The sequence below is a fragment of the Pundamilia nyererei genome, unplaced genomic scaffold (genome assembly GCF_000239375.1).
Source record: "Pundamilia nyererei isolate P.nyererei 1_Seehausen unplaced genomic scaffold, PunNye1.0 scaffold00058, whole genome shotgun sequence".
Lineage (NCBI taxonomy): Eukaryota > Metazoa > Chordata > Actinopteri > Cichliformes > Cichlidae > Pundamilia > Pundamilia nyererei.
Genome location: NW_005187459.1, coordinates 162,866 through 182,981, shown reverse-complemented (window position 1 = coordinate 182,981; position 20,116 = coordinate 162,866). Strand labels below are relative to the sequence as shown.

General features: G+C 40.7%; 2 protein-coding genes across 3 annotated transcripts in view; both read right to left on the bottom strand.

Moving 5' to 3' along the window:
• pinx1 (PIN2 (TERF1) interacting telomerase inhibitor 1) overlaps positions 1-9,721 on the bottom strand; it is a 19,956-nt gene extending 10,235 nt beyond the window's left edge. Inside the window, exons 1-6 of the mRNA XM_005734329.1 lie at positions 9,630-9,721; positions 8,936-9,045; positions 8,703-8,795; positions 8,409-8,490; positions 7,364-7,453; positions 2,207-2,289 (exon numbers count right to left, since the gene is read on the bottom strand). Of these exons, the coding sequence (XP_005734386.1) occupies positions 2,207-2,289; positions 7,364-7,453; positions 8,409-8,490; positions 8,703-8,795; positions 8,936-9,045; positions 9,630-9,648 (477 nt within the window). The 5' untranslated portion in view covers positions 9,649-9,721. The remainder of the gene's footprint in view (positions 1-2,206; positions 2,290-7,363; positions 7,454-8,408; positions 8,491-8,702; positions 8,796-8,935; positions 9,046-9,629) is intronic.
• A 7,581-nt stretch (positions 9,722-17,302) lies between these two features.
• tdh (L-threonine dehydrogenase) overlaps positions 17,303-20,116 on the bottom strand; it is a 5,622-nt gene continuing 2,808 nt past the window's right edge. For both annotated transcript variants that reach the window (XM_005734327.1, XM_005734328.1), the window contains exons 5-9: positions 19,851-20,000; positions 19,572-19,744; positions 19,257-19,347; positions 18,585-18,854; positions 17,303-18,467 (exon numbers count right to left, since the gene is read on the bottom strand). In XM_005734327.1, the coding sequence (XP_005734384.1) occupies positions 18,328-18,467; positions 18,585-18,854; positions 19,257-19,347; positions 19,572-19,744; positions 19,851-20,000 (824 nt within the window). In that variant the 3' untranslated portion in view covers positions 17,303-18,327. The remainder of the gene's footprint in view (positions 18,468-18,584; positions 18,855-19,256; positions 19,348-19,571; positions 19,745-19,850; positions 20,001-20,116) is intronic.

Sequence of the window (20,116 nt, the reverse complement as noted above, 5' to 3'; positions counted from 1 at the left end):
TGTGTGTGTGTGTGTGTGTGTGTGTGTGTGTGTGTGTGTGTGTGTGTGTGTGTGTGTGTGTGTTTGTGCGTGTGCGCATGCGCTTGTCTGCACTTCAGGGAGGGTTGTGAGCCGCGATAAGAGGTGAGCAGGAAGCACATCACTGCAAAGGAAGGAAAACACCAGCAGTGAGGAACTGGTGGAAAGGAGGCCGGAGAGACAGCAGTGGGTGTGATTGTGCTGGAAGATTCATGAGGGGGAAGGAGGGCAGGTCTGGAGAAGCCGATCCAGATTTGGTCAAAGTCTCTTGGCCTCACCTTGTCACGATGCAGATATGTGATATAATGCGACCGGTGGCAGTGGCTTCTGCAAGCCACTACAAATCAACTACACCATCAAGCCAAAGCTCGTCGCTACTAAGGGTTACAACTCCATGGGGCATTGAGATTACTGCAAGCATATATTATACTTTTGCAGCAACAGCAGTTAAATGTAAGCACAGATCAGTGTGAGCTGAGGGTCACTGGCAGCGTCGCCTTCACTCTCGCAAGAGATTCGGCAAAATGCCTAGAGCTCGATTGGTCCATCACCCTCTTTGCCTCTTTTCCAGCAACCTCAGATGTTGCTGGGTTTCAACACAAGGCCTCATGGGAAAGCATTGTAATTGTGTTGAGTGTTTTCGATATGGTCAATGGTGTCCCTCCTGGCTGTAAAATAACAACCCATAACCAAACGTTTAGAGAGGGAAAAAATATGGTGTGTATTGCTTGCATTTCCAGTGTTAATCAGCTGGGGAGCAGCTGCCATTGTGATGTTATGGCTCAGCACCTGCTGGGGGAATAGGGCAGGGTGGATTTTGTACAATTTATGGATATTTAAGATGCCAATTTCTTCAAGCCAAATGCTCGAGATAAACACAAGAAGCCAGCAAGAGGCTTTTTCTGGGCCTTGGAGTCCAAAAGCTAGATATGTTATTGTTCTTCTGGCCCTCTACTGGGCCAGTAAAAGTTCTAAGAACAACAAAAAAAAAGTTTTTATTGCACATTTTTAAATGTGTTATTTTTTTCATAATAAAATAATAAAAAGTACAAGTTATGTGGGTGCTTAATAATTTCCAGTTCTTCTGTGCATGTAAATCTGTTCTATTAATCAGCTTAGATCATTTTTAATAGCATCTTTTATGTACATGTATTTTTAACTATATAATTCACTCATCTGTCTTTCATTTCAATAAATGACATCTTTGATGTGAGTTTGAATAAGTACGGCTTCATATACCTCCACAGATAAACACTTGAGCTGATTTTCTGATTAAAACAGCTTGACAACTTATTTAAAAATCAATAGAAAGATGATGCAGGCAAATTTCATAAATAACATTTTGTTTTTGATATGTAAGCTAAAGGTTCTTACTGGATTCGAAATACAACTCTGACCCGCAGGCTCGTAAGCCATGTTCCAAAAGCATGAGACCTACCATAACGCCAAATGGCAAAGTGACGTTTGAAGTGATGGGCCCACCAATGCCAAGAGCAAAAAAGAAACTTTTTTTGCAAGCGTCATCATTTCAGATTTCTGCACACCTCACTGCAATTTTGATGTTCCTTTAATAATGCCCGCTGGCACTCTTAACTAGCTGATGTGACGCTTCGAGACAGAAGTACAGCAAAGCAGGAGTGCGAGGGAGAGGAGTAGGGGGTAAGAGTGCAAATCCCTTAACTGGATTTAGGCGCTCTTGCTGCCATCGGTGGCCTGTTAGAGGTGTTAAAGCTGCATGCTGTGACACGGCTAATCTAGGGCCACGGGCTGCTCAAGGAGCCGTACCCCGCAGAAGCAGAAGGACCAGATGATACCAGAGTTACCGATGGAAGGAAGCATCAGCAACCAATAATCATTTGGAATTACCAAGGAGACACAGATAAGTGCAAGCCAGCTGGGCCAGTGGTGCGGCATCTCCTGCTGGACTGCACGCTTGACTTTGACGGGGTTAAGGAAGATCAGAGTCCTGTGCCCTTGCACTAATATTTTAGGAACGCACCCACTGGATTAGAATTACTATCTACAAAGCTTTTGTGCGAAGCCAAAGGACAGGTTGTTTTTAACTTGTTAAACTAAGTGGATTTGATTAATAAAAATAAAAACTAATGTTTTTATAAATTATAATATTGAAGTCTCAAAACAACTTTTTTTCTAATTCTGAATGATGTAAATAGGTGTAATCTCTTACCTGATCTTGGACTTTTGCTGATTTAGCCCTCTTCCCAAAGATACAGTTAAGATCTGTTTCACTACGACTGGATAGATCCTTTCCTGAAAGAGTAATAAGCAGAAAAGAATATGTACAAATCATTAACACCAGGCTGGAAAACTTTTGTGCTGCGACTCGGAATAAAAAGACCACCTTATGAATTAAAAGGTGATAAAAATTGATTCAGTCCCATTTTCAACAACATGCACGCTTTTTTTTTTTCTTAAAGAACATTGTTTATTGTTTCTCTTTTTTCCAGACAAACCTTTAAATATTGCAGCTGAGTACCTTTGTGTGTGTTTGTGTGTTGGGGGTGAGCAGAAGGTGGTCACTGAGTAAATAAAAGAAACAGGGTAGGGGTGGTGGGGGGCTGTATTCTTTTTGCAGGGATAAAACGGTAAAGAAAAATAAACTGGACGAAAAGGTCTGCTACGCCACGCCTCCGGATTCCCCTTTTCAAGCGGGTCCTCAAAGACTCCTGAAGCACACAGTGGCTTGTCTCAAGCCTGGGTCCTGTTCATGCAGCTGCATCCTCTTCCTTCAGCGGGGCTCTGATAACATTCGGTTATTTATTGCTTTTAAACCTCTATCTCCCCTGCCCTTGGCTTTGAAAGTCCCTGCACATACAAGGTCTAAGCAGCAAAACCAAGAAAGTCCGATGAAAAGTAAAATAAATGGAAAGGACGGTGGGGGTGGGTGGGGTGGGGGGGTGTTTGCTGTGGTGGTTGTCATCTAGTGAACTCCGGTCAGACAAAAATTATATCCAATTTGACCTTTCTACTGTTTGGATGAGGAAGTGCCTGTCAAAATTGTCAGGCTTTCAGGTGAAAGTGCAAATAACAACGTTCTGATTAAAAAAAGAAAAATCCTAGTTTTTCCCACTATGCGTTTAAAGTTGGATGAATACACTTAAATGTGATGAAGCGTGGGTACTGCCCACATGCAGTGGAAAAGGTTTGCGGTTTCCAAGGTCACAGATGAAACGACAATTATCAGTAGAGACTTACAGAAGCTCCAGTGAACAGAAAACACTGTCAGTGAAATTAGAACAGGAGGTCCTCAGCATATATACATGCAATTCACACGGTCTGTTAGGCTCCATCAATTCACTTTGGCCGTGATGCAAAAACATGTTTAATTAAAAGCCCAAAAGCTGGAACGAAGCCAACACAGAGTAGCCGATGGAGAGCTGTAGTTAAATTCCGCATCAACCACCCTTGCTGCCCTGACAGGTGATAGATGGAGGTAGCAATTAAAACTGGGTTACTGGTTTATGCTGTGGGCCCTGGACCTAAGCAGTGGAGATTTTGGTGCCTTTCCCCACAAACAAAGGCCATCAATCCTCAGCGCTGGCAGAGAGAGAGCCAGCATGAACAGGATATCAATATTAAAAAAAAAAAAGGGAAAAAAGAAAGGGAGAGTCGGGAGGAGACCTGCACTAAAAGGGAGAGGTACTGATGATGCTGTGGCCACAATGTTTTTACAGCAGTACTGCAGGAATGCACTGAGCTCAGTGACTGGTTATAGACCAAGCCAAGCCAATTCTCAAGAATGGGGCAATTCGGCAGAAGTGAGAGGGGAAGACCCGGGAAGAATTTTAACTTAAACTTGCTTTTGAATCAAAATGTGAGTACAAAAAAAGTTAAGCAGTACAAACTGAGAGCCAAAAAGAAAACATAGATGATTGAAATAATGATCATAATGGAAAAATGTTTAATTATGGCTAACAAGCATTAGATAAGAGTACGGATAAACTATTAGATCCGTTTGTTGGAAAGTGCAGATAAGCTGTTATAATAGTTATAGGTAACTGAATCTTTATCTAGGAGTTTTTTCAAAGGCATAATCAATTAGTGACTAAATGGAATCAATAGCTGTTAAATGGAGTGCACCAGTGTTTTGAAATGATGGGCCAATAGTTGCAGATAAATGGTTTAAACCAAGGATGTCAAACTTATTTCACCCTGAGGGCCAGAAAATAACAGAAAAGATCCCTTTTATTTGGGCTATTTAGTTGTTTATCTGTTACTTAATTACTTTGGTATAGTTTGAATGCCCATGAGGGAGGTCTTTGTAGGTAAGACAAACTTGTGAAAATACAGATAAAAGTCCAAAATTTATGCCCTCTTTCATATTTTCCAAGCTGTCCAATGGTCTGGAATCTAGGCTTTGCCAGGCCAATTCTGGCTCCTGGGCTTTATGTTTGACACCCCTGACTTAAACAATTCACAAGCATAACTGCTCTAAACCAAGCTAAAAGTAGTCCAATCTTAGAATAAAATTTATTCAACTGAAGCTGTGTGGTGGTGAAGTGTTTTAGATGCAAAAAACTACTGGACTAAATAAACAATGGCTCAAATGAGGTTGGAATATTCAACCAGAGAAACTATCACGAAAAGGCTGACAGTCAATGACAGAGCTATTACCTGATCTTTTCAACCTCTCATTTAACAAGCTTAACAACTCTAAATCCAAGCCTCAACTTGGCAACAGCTTCACAGAGAGGAGAGCGGTCGGTGGAAACTTGCAAACAGCCGTGACAGGTTATATGTTGCCAGGTAACTCTTTGGTTTTAATCTGCGCCATAAACTGAAAACAAAATGATGATCTGTCAAGAGGAGGTGCCCAATACATAAAATACTGTCACCTGCCACTTAGAGAGAACAATAAATATGTTCTCAATTTAAAAAGGTCAAAAATGACAGTTCTCTAGTTCAAAGTGCACTGAACATAAACGCCTATCAGACCACTGAGAACTGGGAGTCTCAAGTTTCCAATTAAATTATAAGTTGCGTACAGTCAAACATGAAATACCAGCCTCCTTTATTGTTGCGTGACAACGGTTGCCACCTCTTTGTATAGCAACATGTTAAAACGGTGTTATATTCCCAAAGACAGTTGAAGGTCTACGGTCAACAGAGCTGCACTCTCCTTCAAGAGTCCAGCTACAATAATTGCACCTGCAATCCCCCTAAACGGTTTCCTTCTCAACATGCCAAATGCAATGAACTGCAAATTTTCTCTTTAGTTTCCTCTGAAATTTTATAAACATCTGGTGGGAATAAGAGTAGCATTTCAGCAGGTTCACTAGAAACATGTAGAAGACACATTTAACAAGAAACTGGTGTGAAACAGTTCAGACTAATGAGACAAAATTAAACTTAAATTTTCAACAACAGAGACCACTATAGAGACGGCCGGGGCATGCATTTATGCCAATGGAACTTGCACACAAGACACACTAGGATAAATCAGAGATTTTAAAAAATGTCCAGAGCAGTCAAACAAGCCCAGGGCTCAACAAAGGCTCCGGTCCACTGGACAGTTTAAAAAAAATAAAAAATAAAAAATGTGGAGGACCTCACCCATGGCTATTCAAACTACACCAAACTAACCGAGTTGTGGATTTCTGTATTTTACACATTTAATTCTTACAATTTAAGCACAAAGACTCGTGCTGACAGCATTTTTCTTCTTTTTCCTTCAATGATGGTTTCTCCTTTATTACACATGTAGTTAAATTTCTCTACACTTACAGAGAGGGGACCTTCTCTGTATGTGGCCCATGATGTAAAATGAGTTTGACATCTCAGTGCGATTCCAATTATGTGTTAACAGTCATCCTCTCCCATACAGATGTTGATGTAAACCTACTCAAATTAAATCTAAGCTTCAGCACAGTATTTTATAAAATAACTGTCCAGATCCAGATTGGACTAAATTTTATCTTGTACACTCATGAGGCCTAATAACATATAAGAAACTTAGTTGGCCATATTTCACATTTCAAAAGCAGATGTGGTTAAAAAGGCAGTGCGCTGTATATAACAATGTAAAGCGATCAGGAAGCAGGCGGAAACAGAATGAGCCAAAGGTGCTTCTGGGTGAGTCACAAAGGTTTCAATCTAAACTAAACTTCACACAAGGCTGTACGAGCACTCAGCATCTAACTCTGATCTGTAGTGAACCAAGAAAAACTGAGCATCAGCATCATCATCATCCCGCCATGTCCACGCTCTATGCTTTGCGTGTCTCTTGTATAGGTGAATCTCATCTGTCAGGAAACACTCACGCAAAAAAAAAAAAAAAAAAAAAAAAAGGGTCCGTTTTTGGCCCCCGCTAAATTTAAATACAAAAACAGGGCAAGAGGGTCTGGGGGAGAGACCGAGGCAGTGTTTTATCAGGATGGGTCATCTAATAGGTCACGGGAGGTTGTTGTTTTTGGGGGGCCAGTAAATGGAGATGCCAGATGCCCCAAACAGGAAGCAGGAAGCTGCTATTGAATGACGTAAAGTTTAGAAGGCTCTTCCAGGTGAGGCAAAAGTTGAGGTATTTTGTTTTTGCAGAGCATGCTGACTTGATGAGGTAGATTTTAAGCTAGTGACAAATAATTATTGTTATTGTATTATTATTTAGACATGTTTACAATCAATGAGTGCACTAACATACAAAACAAAAATAGTATCTGTATCAGCTACATAATCCAAGTACAAAATAACACACAGTTTCATCATTTCACCAAAGAAGGTAGGTGTGTGATCGTGAAACTATGCTGCAAGCCCAAATGCAGCGACTCAGCAGTAAAATATGGGCTAGCAGTTACCCATTTTGGTCCAGAACACAAAAGTCCTCCTTACGCCTATCAGTGTTCTGGCCTTGACCAGCAAATCTTAACTTCCTGACGTGTAAAAGAGCAATGAAAGGAGAGGGGAGAGTTATAAATAACCTCCCCTAGTGCTCACACCAGGCCAGCTGACCCAGGACAGGCTGACGGAGCTCTGATCAGAGCCTGTGGTCTGAGACGAGCACAAAGCTTAACGAGGGTCAAAGAGGTTGTCTGTCCGTCTCCCTGAGTAGATGGTATGCAGGTGTATATTGGCATCAAAATAAGAAAGCAGGGGGGATTATTTTTGCTTGCAGTTAGAATGAACTAATTATCCTCAATGCGTTTCTAACTTTCTGCTGTGTTAAGAATATAATCAGGCCTCCTGGCTGACTTTTTAATTGTTTTTTTAAATAGGATATAGTTTGACAGGTAATTGCTGCAGAGAGCAAGAAAACTGTGTTTAGCATCGTATATCTTAGCACATTTATTCCTGTTCATCTCGCTCCATTGCCGCCTCATGATAAACCCACCTTTAGTGAATTTCATGTAGTGGACCCTCTTTTTGGATGTCTTGGATTTTTCTTCCAAACTGAAGCCTTTCTGCTCATCTGGTGGAGTTTCTACAGAAGAAGAAAATTGAAGATAAAAGTTGAAATATGACCCAGATTGAGTTAGAAAATTAGAAGAATGTTATTTAGTATCATCATCCGGTAGTGTAAACATGTTTTTGTCAGCACTGAGGATAATGGTTACTGTGAATATAGCCTTGCCTTTAAGTAACTAAATGTTGCACTGTAGCACCCTCTACTGTCCAACGGGCTGATTGATCAAAACAGACTTTTTTTGTTTTTTTGCAGTTTTGTGTTGCTTGATAACAGATAAAAGTTTTCACTTGTTTTGGAAATGTTACTATTGAATATGAGTTTGTTTTGCATTTCTTTTAACACCAGCATGCACCAACACTACATGCTTTACAATATAACATTCAGTACTGTGCAGAACTCTTGAACCATTCCTAATTTCTTTACATTTTGCTTCCAAGGAGCCACACCGTCTTATAATCAAGTGCTCTTGACCAATAGTTCTAAAGGATTTCTGGAGAATTTTAAAGAAATGACAAGAAAACGGCTCAAGCGAGTTGAACAATAAAGGTGGTCATACTAAATATTGACTTTAAAAGTCAGAATTCTATAAACTCTGTTGTTGAATTTTATACTGTATTTCCATGCATGTTTGAACATTTCAATAAATGAATGCATCTATTTCCCATTTTCCTAGTAAAATATATGACTCAAGACTTTTGCATAGTACTCTACATAGTTGATCAATGGCAGAATGAACTATAAAACTAACCAAATATAATTATGAACATGTAGGAAGTCACTATATCCTGGCCATCCAGGATATCATCGTATACTTGACATGCTGCTATGTTGTGCTATGACACAAGACAAGCAGCCTTCATTAGTTTTCATTAGTTTGTCTTATTAAGATATGATCGCCTTTATTAGTCCCACAGCTCAGAAATTTAGTTGTATAAAGTTGATAAAGGTTTATCGGGCTTCGTGTACATACCACTGCTGCTGTTTTGACCATGGCAGCTGTTCAGTTGAGCAAGCAGCTCATTAAAATCATCTTGGTGAGCAATCCACTTATCCTGTGGAAAAATCATACACGGCAACACAATGTGACTAAAAAACGACAGGTTAAAATGACAACTTAAATAATTAATGAGGATTTGTAAAAGTCGAAAAATCTCAAATTACACCATGCAAAACAAAATGACGTAGTTAGGGTCAACACAGATGTGACTTTTTAAAAGCCTTCATTTGATTCAAACGTGAAACTGGGCTTTAAACGTTTGCTTACCTCACAGCTGGCATTTGCTCCAAGCCCATAGCTGTCATTTTTAACTTTCACTTTGATATGGTCAGTTGAGCCTTGCTCACTCCTCCCCAGACCCTTAATTCAGATTTGAAAAAGAAAGGGAAAAAAAAGGGGGGGAGAGAGAGACATGAGACATGCTCACCAGTTCTTCCAATGTACAGTCTCTGAGGAAAAACCCCCCCAAAAAAACAATATTAACCGCTTTCATTACTTACCTTTCCCTTGGACCACCCCATTCGCTCAAGCATCTTCTGGCCAAATTTGGAGTCATCATTACTCCAGGCGCTGTTCCTGGGGTCGACAGACCACTTAAGCTTCCTACGAGCTGAACATACAACAGCAGCAACAGTGTTACATAACAGGAAACCAGAACAAGTCAGTCACATCGTCTCCTACTTTAAATTGTCTATACGCCTGACTGACACTGGGTTTATGGAGCCAACGCACATATGATTAACACCGATAAAAACAAAGACGGGATGCATTATGCGTGTGTTCATGACAGGAGCTAACCTGACAGTTATGAGAGATCACAATTGAAGTTTTACACTCCAACCATGCTTCCAGCGAGCTTTCTGCCACAACTTACGATTAAAGAGTTAACAGAGTGCATGTTTTAATAAACTTCTGCATCCCCAGAGCAAAACCTAACTACAAATGAGTGAGTTACTGTCGTTAGGAAGCAGTCAAAAGAAAAAACACGTGTCCACAGACAGCTGTTAAAAATGCTAATGCTAACTACCGGAATACTTTAATACACAATTCTACAAACTAATGAGCGTTTTCAGGAGGAAACTATGTGACATATTTTGTAGACCGGGGGTGCGAAAATAACCACCTAAACGTAGCGTCATGCGACGTCAGAAAAAATAAATATATATTTTTAAAAAGTGAAACAAGTATACATACGCTCAGCGAGCATGGACATCCTGAGGTCCTTTAACAGCTTGACGAAGGTCCAATAGGGTTCTCAAAATATGCCTGCGCAAAATACACGACTACGGCGGTATCGGAGGTGAATATCGCCTCACGGAAGCAAATGTTGTGTGCCTCATTCATTATGAATAACACTATACTATATGAATTTTTATATTATTTTATCGTGTCATATTATCTTTACTTTATTTGTTAACGTTACAGGTGAATATTTTTCGCAGACAGAGGGCGCTACAGCCAAACAGTCAGTCATTGGTCAGGACAGTTTGCTGCACGTGGCAGCTCACGCGTGTTTAAACAGCCAATCAGAGTTATTCTGGGTTTCTGAATTTAACACTGCTATAATGCTAAATATACAAATACATGTAGAGCCCACCTATAGACAATAATTGTTAGACACAAAACTAAAATGGGTTGGTGGTGTAAGTGACATCATAGCAGAAATTAATTAATACAAACAGTTTATATTCCAGCACACATCACAAGACCACTTGGCCAATGTATGTGCAGTGATCCAATTCAGCTGATATCAGCTCCCAGATCTTTCAGTCAAGTTCCACCCAAACTATTCTGTGCCCAGGTCAAACAAAGCACTGCCTAATTTCCTTCCCATACATGCAGCGGAGAAAGCAATATCACAGGTGCATTTGACAAAATGACCTTTGACTATGCAGCAACACATTTAAAGAGGTTTTTATATAAAGAGGATTTGTGAACCAGAAGAACTATAAAAATATCAAATGATTATGGAAATCTCAGTGCAGACCTGCTGTGGAAAGATTGTTGTCTGTTTTTCTTTTTGTTTTGTTAAAGTTGCTTAACTCATGGGAGCAAGGAAGCAAACCTGAATCATCTCTCCTCTCTCACTTAATGCCCGATATCACTTTTCACCTTTAGAAATCCTGTTGAAAGGTCTCTCACTAAAAGAAGAAGCACTTGAACTCTGAAAAAGAAGCCTGCTAGCTGCCTTTGAATTCGGCGGCTTTACCCGCAGCAGAATAAACAGTAAATGCACATGGGCCAACTGAAGTTCACACAAAATACTGTAGTCATGCTTATGTAACTTAGCACAAACCTAAATAAAGACACAGCAATAGTATCAACAGATGCAGTGGTGGACTCTTTAATAGTGACTTTCACTTTGATCATTGGCGTGCTAAAAAATTAAGCTTAGAGCATGGTAGATCAAAATCTGACATTTCAACACTCACAGCTGCATCAGTTTTGACGAAATCTCCAACAACACTGATTGAATTGCAGCCCCAACCCATGACAGAGTCTCCACCATGTTTTTCATATGGCTGTAGACACTCAGTATTGGACCTCTTTCATGACCTCCTCCTACAGCCGTTTCTCCCTGTTTACCATCATTAAGAATGACTTCTAGACAGCCACCTTTCCACTGAAACAATTTCTGATGATGCTTCAGTGAACATTAGATGGATCAAGGTTCAGATAGCTCCTATGGGTCCTGTGTTAGGTCTTTGCTGGGGTTTTGTGCATTTTTTGACATGCTGCTGGTAACAAAATGCCTAAAGATATGACTTAAAATTGCTCAAGACCCATTAAAACAAGTCACAAAAATCTGGCTCCTTGGAAACAAAATGTAAAGGAATGAGGGTTGACTCAAGACTTTGTACAGTGCTGTAGATTTGGGATGTTTACTCTATATAATCTCGATATTCAGATTAGTATGAGCATATTTTAAGGTACTGGGATTTTTGATTTTGCATCTCTCAGCATTTTAAGCTTTACTGAATGAAGGGATATTATCATGTATTTCACCTGCTGATAGCAACCTTAAAAAATCCAAGCGCACATGGCTCAATATGTTTGTTAGAGATCACTGATCTGCTTTAAAATATATGCAAATTAATTCCTTTAAAACATAACAGCTCTAATATTGTTTAACAAGCAGGAAAGAGTTGTTTTCTCAGGATTGATGTTGTCACACTCGCTTTATCTGTAACTAAGAGAACAGTCTGTACAAAGGTTTTTGGCATGGCAAGCTGCCCTCCTCGAGCCCGAGGACAACAGCTTTCTCCTGTGGTGTGTGAGTCTTGAATTTGCTGGAGGTCAACAAACCAATGATTAAATAAAAGGTGTAGAAAGTTTTAATTGGGCAAAAGAACAAGCAGAGCCTAATGAGGCTTTCAAGCACAGAAAACAAACTTCAGAGATCATTTTACACAAACACAGACACCTAATATTGTTGCAGCAGTACATTGCAGGATCCTAGCTTTGCAGGCAAAATTGTTAGGATGGAGTAAGTGTTTGTAGAAGCTTTCTGGGAATATTTATCAGACTTCTTAGAAGAAAACCTGAAGAGTAAAACTCTTATTCTTGATATGTTATCCTGGGTCACCTTCACATTTGTTTGTGTAGAAAGAGCAAGAGCAGGAGTTGTTACTACTAAGCCATTTATTTTTTAATTGAATTCTTGAACAGTGATTCCAAATGAAGATTTCACATGTTGATTATTGTCTGATATGCAGCTGTTTTGTTCATTCATTGTGTTTTAAGTCACTAAGATGATCACTCAAACTGAACAGTTTTGGTTTCCATGTTTTCTGTGCCAAAGACTGAAGCTTGTCTGACAGCCCAGAATAAATATGTCACTAACTGCTACATAGACTCTGTAAATAGGCTGGCATAAAGGTGAAACCCAGCCTACACTGTACACCGACATGTTTGTATGCCACGGAGTCTAGTCCTGAAAGCACAGATTTACTCAGATTAGAAGGAGCGACTCTCATTTTATCTGCTGGTCCAGTGTCAGGTATCACTTGGGGTTTCTAACGGTCAAAACTCTATCAAGGGAACATATAATCTGACCTGAACTGTGGCTGGGGTTAACACCTCAAGCAGGGAATTAGGTTGCGTAACCAAAGCCATGAAAGGATCAGGAGCAAAAAGTGTGCTCATCTTAACTCACAAGACAGCAGAACCTACACTTAATCAATCATCATTCATTTTTTCATGAATCTTGAAAGAGTGCTTTGCGTGTTACAGCAACGAAGTGGGTTATATAAAATGCTAAAAGTGCTTTTCTAAACATGTGCACACCGTGTACTTGAGGTGAAAAGGTCAGATCAGGTCTAAACATCATCAAATTAAAAACGTGGAGCTAAATTTAGAGATAGTTTAACCACGCAGTGCATCAAGGGGAACATAACCCCGAAGTAAAAATTGATTTTATGACAGCTGTAAATATAGCCCAGTTCCAGACGACTGAACCAGTGAAAAATACATTGAGAGATTTGTAACCAACAATATTTCATATTCTTTATTGCCCTATGGGATGAAGCGCTTTCTGCAAACTCATGTAGTGTAAATGAATGTTTTTTTTATTTTTATGAATGCTTCCTTCACCCATGCCTGTGTGTAACTGTGTAATGGTTTCACAGAGCTGAGAAGCCCCAGTGATCGCACTCATAGGGAGGCCTATACCGTACAGCAAAGGCCTCTACTGTTTTCTGCTGATGGCGGAGGGTGTTATACGAAGGCTTGTGGTCTTGGGTCCTTGGTGCTGGTGGTGTTTGGAGAGTGCCTTGGCCTGCATCCCCATGGCAACAAGCCTCCATGTAGACTAACAGCTGGCTGTGGAACAGAGGCTGTGGTGTCTTCGGCTGACTGCGCCAGTGTAACATAATCTCCTGAACACTGTGAGAATCTCTTTACACGATGACGACCAGAGCAGCGGGGACCGAGCAACAAGAGAAGCTCTCTGACTGGCTGGTGGAAGGCAGCGCCCAGGGAGATGTCTTACATAAGAGGCTGAGTTCCACTTACAAGAAGGGGAACAGAAGTAGTAAAAACAAGAGAGCCTCTCTGTTTCCTGCACTACCCTTTAATGCCCCTCCTCCTTGTCACAGACATGTTCACTCGCATTCAGATACAGTCATCCATAGCTGAGTTTCTTTGGGAGAAAACTGCCTCTGAGAACTTAACCTGCAGCCAGACCAAACTGTTGTATGCCTCTGTAGTGCATGCCTGCACACGAGTGTAAGTTAGCTGCGAGTCCTACAGGTTTTACGTAGCTTTTTTGTTTGTCTTTTTAGTCCAGAATAAGCTTTGCTTTTAATTCACAACAACAGAGAGTGAAAATGGTGCAAATATTGATTTTTATTTTCAAGCCCATAAAGCACAAGACTGCAAGCACACCTGGTGTTATTCAGGAGAGTAGAAATCACATAAAACTCCCATTTTAAAAGGATTTGTACAAGGTAAGGTGGAGGTGGGACTAGTTTGAAATCCCACAGTTTTAAAAGCTTCCCCGATAGTTTGTTGAGATTTTCAAATAAAAAATAAGAAACCTCTCAGCTTGGAGGTATACCTGCAGTTTTGCCGACAAATATTAAGATTGAACAGGTGATCATTAGTGATGAGAGCTCATGAGAGTAAGATAAAAGGCAGCGCCCCTTCTTTCACTTCACTGACATAAACTCCCCGTCTGTGCTCTTTCTCGTGAAGCACAAACTGCAAACAAAGCAAAGCGAGGTCACCTGGAACAGCTACAGCAGTACTGACACAGAGAAATATGAGACAGGCTGTTGAATGTGTGGAGGACATTGCTGTCCTCAGGGTTACAGTTTATGATCCCGTTTGTAAGGAAAATCCAGCAGCTCTGGTTTATTGATGAGGAGGACACTTTTCTTTGGGAGGTTTATTTCCTCTTTCTTATTCTTCTGTGGGAGAACATCATTGACTATGCAAACTGGGTCAATGTTTTGCATTTTACAAGTTTTTGGTTGCTAATTAATTTCAATTTCTCTCAAATAATCAAGCAGAGAAGTAGTTTGGTGTGTCTCAAATTTCAGACTGCATTACTGTTTGAGATAAAAATTTGTTCTGTCAAGATGATCCAACATTGCTTCAATAATGTTGAGGTCTGGGCTTTGGGGAGGCCAATCCATGACTGATAGTGTTCCATGGTGTGTTTTTCTATATGGTATGCATTTACTGCATTGGTAGAGTTTTTCATAGAATCAGCTAAAGGAATATTAAATATACAATTTTTCAGATACTGTTCATCTGCTGGTGATGCTTTTTCTAATTTTGTCCTTCATTTGTCCAGTTTCCTCAAATTCTTAAAGGCACACCGCACACCATGGTGAGATATACTAGAGTTTCAGCTAGTGACTCTTTGTTATTAAACACCTATTTGGCGAAAAAAATACAATTTAATTCCTGTCAAAATGTTTTATATTTGATTCAGTTAAAGAAGTTGGAACAAATTGTGTTTTTTGACTGGCTGCTAGTGCTAGTTATGTGTAGACATTACATTGGTTCTTGCTTTGAGATATGTGCCTTTTTTATGTCTTAATAATTTATAGGTCAGTGTTAAGTGGCTTAAACAAAAACAACATTCCTCTGAAAATGGTGAGGTACAAGGACTTGACTAAAAATGAGTGAGAAAGCAGCCAGTGTCCAAAGAAAAGCTTTTAAAGACCTTCAGAAAGCTGGAGAACTGTTGATCAAAACCTCTTTAAAAACAAGAACAAGAAAGTCTGGCTTCTTTGAAGCAAGATACAGTTGCCGAGAAGTTACTCGAAGTTCTGACATTTCCACTATGTAATCTTTATATTCAGATCAGTAAAGAACATACAGTGGGGCAAAAAAGTATTTAGTCAGCCACCGATTGTGCAAGTTCCCCCACTTAAAATGATGACAGAGGTCAGTAATTTGCACCAGAGGTACACTTCAACTGTGAGAGACAGAATGTGAAAAAAAAATCCATGAATCCACATGGTAGGATTTGTAAAGAATTTATTCGTAAATCAGGGTGGAAAATAAGTATTTGGTCAATAACAAAAATACAACTCAATACTTTGTAACATAACCTTTGTTGGCAATAACAGAGGTCAAACGTTTACTATAGGTCTTTACCAGGTTTGCACACACAGTAGCTGGTATTTTGGCCCATTCCTCCATGCAGATCTTCTCGAGAGCAGTGATGTTTTGGGGCTGTCGCCGAGCAACACGGACTTTCAACTCCCGCCACAGATTTTCTATGGGGTTGAGGTCTGGAGACTGGCTAGGCCACTCCAGGACTTTCAAATGCTTCTTACGGAGCCACTCCTTTGTTGCCCGGGCGGTGTGTTTTGGATCATTGTCATGTTGGAAGACCCAGCCTCGTTTCATCTTCAAAGTTCTCACTGATGGAAGGTGGTTTTGGCTCAAAATCTCACGATACATGGCCCCATTCATTCTGTCCTTAACACGGATCAGTCGTCCTGTCCCCTTGGCAGAAAAACAGCCCCATAGCATGATGTTTCCACCCCCATGCTTCACAGTAGGTATGGTGTTCTTGGGATGCAACTCAGTATTCTTCTTCCTCCAAACACGACGAGTTGAGTTTATACCAAAAAGTTCTACTTTGGTTTCATCTGACCACATGACATTCTCCCAATCCTCTGCTGTATCATCCATGTGCTCTCTGGCAAACTTCAGACGGGCCTGGACATGCACTGGCTTCAGCAGCGGAACACGTCTGGCACTGCGGGATTTGATTCCCTGCCGTTGTAGTGTGTTACTGATGGTGACCTTTGTTACTTTGGTCCCAGCTCTCTGCAGGTCATTCACCAGGTCCCCCCGTGTGGTTCTGGGATCTTTGCTCACCGTTCTCATGATCATTTTGACCCCATGGGATGAGATCTTGCGTGGAGCCCCAGATCGAGGGAGATTATTAGTGGTCTTGTATGTCTTCCATTTTCTGATGATTGCTCCCACAGTTGATTTTTTCACACCAAGCTGCTTGCCTATTGTAGATTCACTCTTCCCAGTCTGGTGCAGGTCTACAATACTTTTCCTGGTGTCCTTCGAAAGCTCTTTGGTCTTGGCCATGGCGGCATTTGGAGTCTGACTGTTTGAGGCTGTGGACAGGTGTCTTTTATACAGATGATGAGTTCAAACAGGTGCCATTCATACAGGTAAAGAGTGGGGGACAGAAAAGCTTCTTACAGAAGACGTTACAGGTCTGTGAGAGCCAGAGATTTTCCTTGTTTGAGGTGACCAAATACTTATTTTCCACCCTAATTTACGAATAAATTCTTTACAAATCCTACCATGTGGATTCATGGAATTTTTTTTTTCCACATTCTGTCTCTCACAGTTGAAGTGTACCTCTGGTGCAAATTACTGACCTCTGTCATCATTTTAAGTGGGGGAACTTGCACAATCGGTGGCTGACTAAATACTTTTTTGCCCCACTGTATTTGACTGTAATCTGATTGTCAGTTCTACATCTATCAACAGGTTAAGCTTTGAGCAACCATTAAGGCCAGTAAATGCATACTATAGCACACTTAACTCTGCTGTCAGTAACTAAATTATCCAAGTTCTGATCAACAGCATGCACAGCTCACAGCCCAATATGTGTGCTAGAGATCACTGATCTGCTTTAAAACAAATGCAAATGAATTCCTTTAAAACGTAACAGCTCTAACATTCTTTACAGAGAAGGAAAGAGTTGTGTTCTCAGGACTGATGTGTTCACACTTCCTTTATCTGTGGGAGAACAGTCTGTACAAACGTTTTTGGTATGGCAAGCTGCCCTCCTCGAGCCCGGGTTTTGAACTCACTACAGGTCAACAAACTGATGGTTAAATAGAAGGTGTAGAAAATTACTGGAAAAGGACTCACAGTTATGCAATTTCTCTTTTTATTGTCAAAGCTTGCTGTTTGAATGAACAGGCAAAACCTGCTAAGACATTCACATAGAAGACAATCTTCAGAGTTCCTTTTACACAAATACAGTCTCCTCTAAACTCTCATTTCTCTTTCATGTGAAAATAATCAAAGACCTAATGTTAAAAATGAAGTAACAAACATGGACAGCAACATGTGGAAATAAAAGAAAAAAGAGAGTGCTAAGAAGTGCTCCCGCATATTAAAACACCAACAGAATAAATAATTTGTCATGGAATACAAAGAAAAAACAATTCTTAAGAATCCCTGCACCACACTGCTTGAAAAAACAATGGATACAATGTATCAGGTATTCATCCCTGTAGGTGATTAGGCTCCTTTATTTGTGAGAGGTTTTAAGATCCAACTGTCTAAAGTGCAACAAAGGATACACCTCGTGTACGAGTATACCTCTTGCTTGAGTTTGGCCCCAAAGCTTTAGGCCTAAAATTCCCAGATTATGGAAATTTAGCAGGAAAAACCCCCCCCCCAAAAAACCTTACCATTTGGGTTTTCAAAAGAAAAACATAGAAATGCTTTCAGTTGTACAATGCAACATTCCCCATTTGTTAACTAGATTCATCAGAAAATATTGCAAAAATTTGCACAATTCTTCAGCATGCAAGTTACCCTTTGTTTCATCTAAACGCAGCTTCAGGTTGATAATGTTGACACCAATTCAACTCATTGACTGCCCCTCACCCAAATCTCTAAATAGAAAAGGGATAAAAGAGAGCAAAGCAGAGGTGGAGAGACTAGATTCCAGGGATGGGGGTGAGGATCTTCTAGTCCTCATTGACCATTACATTTGAGACAAGCCCGGTCGGTGGCAAGCAAGAAGGACCCTGCTGATGTTACACAGAGAAGTGAGAGGATGATGATGACTTACAGGCCATGTTTCTCTGTTCTCTTTGGTCAGTGTTTTACATTATGTACAAAAAAAACATTTTAAAAAAAATACTACGATTGATGCCGCGTTGCCTCAGTTAAAACGAGCCATGCGTGTTTCTGAGCCAAAGAAGTTGAGCATCGTCTGAACGAGTTCTGGGAGATCATAATCGTGTTTCCAGGCCCAGTCATTCCGTGCATTGGAGTCATCAAAGTTCATCGGCCAGCTGTCAGCTGAAAAGGAACAGATTTAAAGCATGTGTCAGTTTATCTTATAGGATTTTCACCATCAAAAAAAATATCAAAGATTAATGAGAAGTTTCTCCTTTAAGAAATCAAAGCCTTGCTTACCAATTGCCTGTCGTACAGGGTCAACCTCATATGTGACCTCCAGCTCAGGCATCTGCTTCTGGAGTTCCTGGGCCAGTTCCTCGGGGGTGAAGCTCATGGCGTTGATGTTGTACGTCCTCATGCTTAGTGTCTCAGCCGGTGCTTCCATCACCTCCAGTGTGGCACGCAGGCAGTCGTCGATGTACATCATGGGCAGCCTTGTGTCAGGTCTCAGGTTGCACTCAAACTTGCCAGTTTTGATTGCGTCGTGGAAAATCTGGACGGCGTAGTCTGGTCAGAGATGGGGGGGGAACAAAACAAAACCAAAAAGAGCCTTGTTACAGAAATGCTGAAAAATCTAAACTCTGTTATGCACTTAAAGAAAGTAACAAATGCAGCAGAAACAGAAAGTATTCCAAGTAAAATATTTGAGGAACATGCGATTATGAAAAGCTAAACTGTAATTAAAAATCTAACTGATAAGAGGATTTGGGTGTGGTGGCTGAGCAAACAAGTGAAAATATGGAGACACCGGATCAAGTTATGCGATGGCATGAAAAAAAAAAAAATGCAACAAGTCATAACAACACTCTGAAATAGATCAGTTGCATAACAAAGTTGACACTTGATAGCAGCACAGGAATAAACAACCGTTAAAAGTGTAACCTTATCTGTAGTCTGAATCCACCCTACCTGTTGTGCCACCACCGGGCATGGAATCAGCAGAGATGATTCCAGGATAGCGTAGACAGCGGAAGTCCAGCCCATAACGGTGGTGGTAGTACTGTTAAAGAACAGAAAGAACTCCGCTATTTAGAACAAGCAGCTTCTCAGATGAACTTAGATTTAACAGTCATCAATTGATGATAGATGCAAACAAAAGAAAAACAACAACAAAAAAAAAACAAAACAGGCACATGCACTGAGGATCATCAGTTTTCAGGACATTCTATGGTTTTGATATCAAGTTTGCCCATTAAGAGTTTAGATTAAACTCTGAGCTCTCACCTCTCCCATCAACTCAGCATGTACTTTGGAAACACCGTAGATAGTGCGGGGTCTCTGCACACACAGATCTGGCGTAGGGTTGCGGGGGGATGTGGGACCAAAGGCACCAATGGTGCTGGGGACAAAGAGACGCAAGCCGTGCTCTGCTGCAATGTCCAGGATGTTGTGAAGCCCTGAGAAACAGACAGCTAAACGCTCAGCAAGTGCCCCATGAAAAACAAGAGCATCATCCTACATCTTTATGCCCACATGAGACAGATTGGTTACAAATTCACTTACCGGTGATGTTAACAGAGCGTGCCAAGGCCACGTTAGCCTCTCCAACAGCACTGAGGAGGGCGCTGTAGTGAACCAGCCAAGTGATGCGGTTGTTCACCACAATTTCCCGCAGGTTCTTGTAGTCCAGGATGTCTGAGTAGATGAAGGGGCCTGATGGCGACAGAGATGGATAAGCATTGTACAGAGTTTTGTTTCACCTTCACTGTGACTGCGCTTGTTTGTCAAGGATGCTCCCTAGCCTTCAGTACAGGCTGCCAATAGGACAC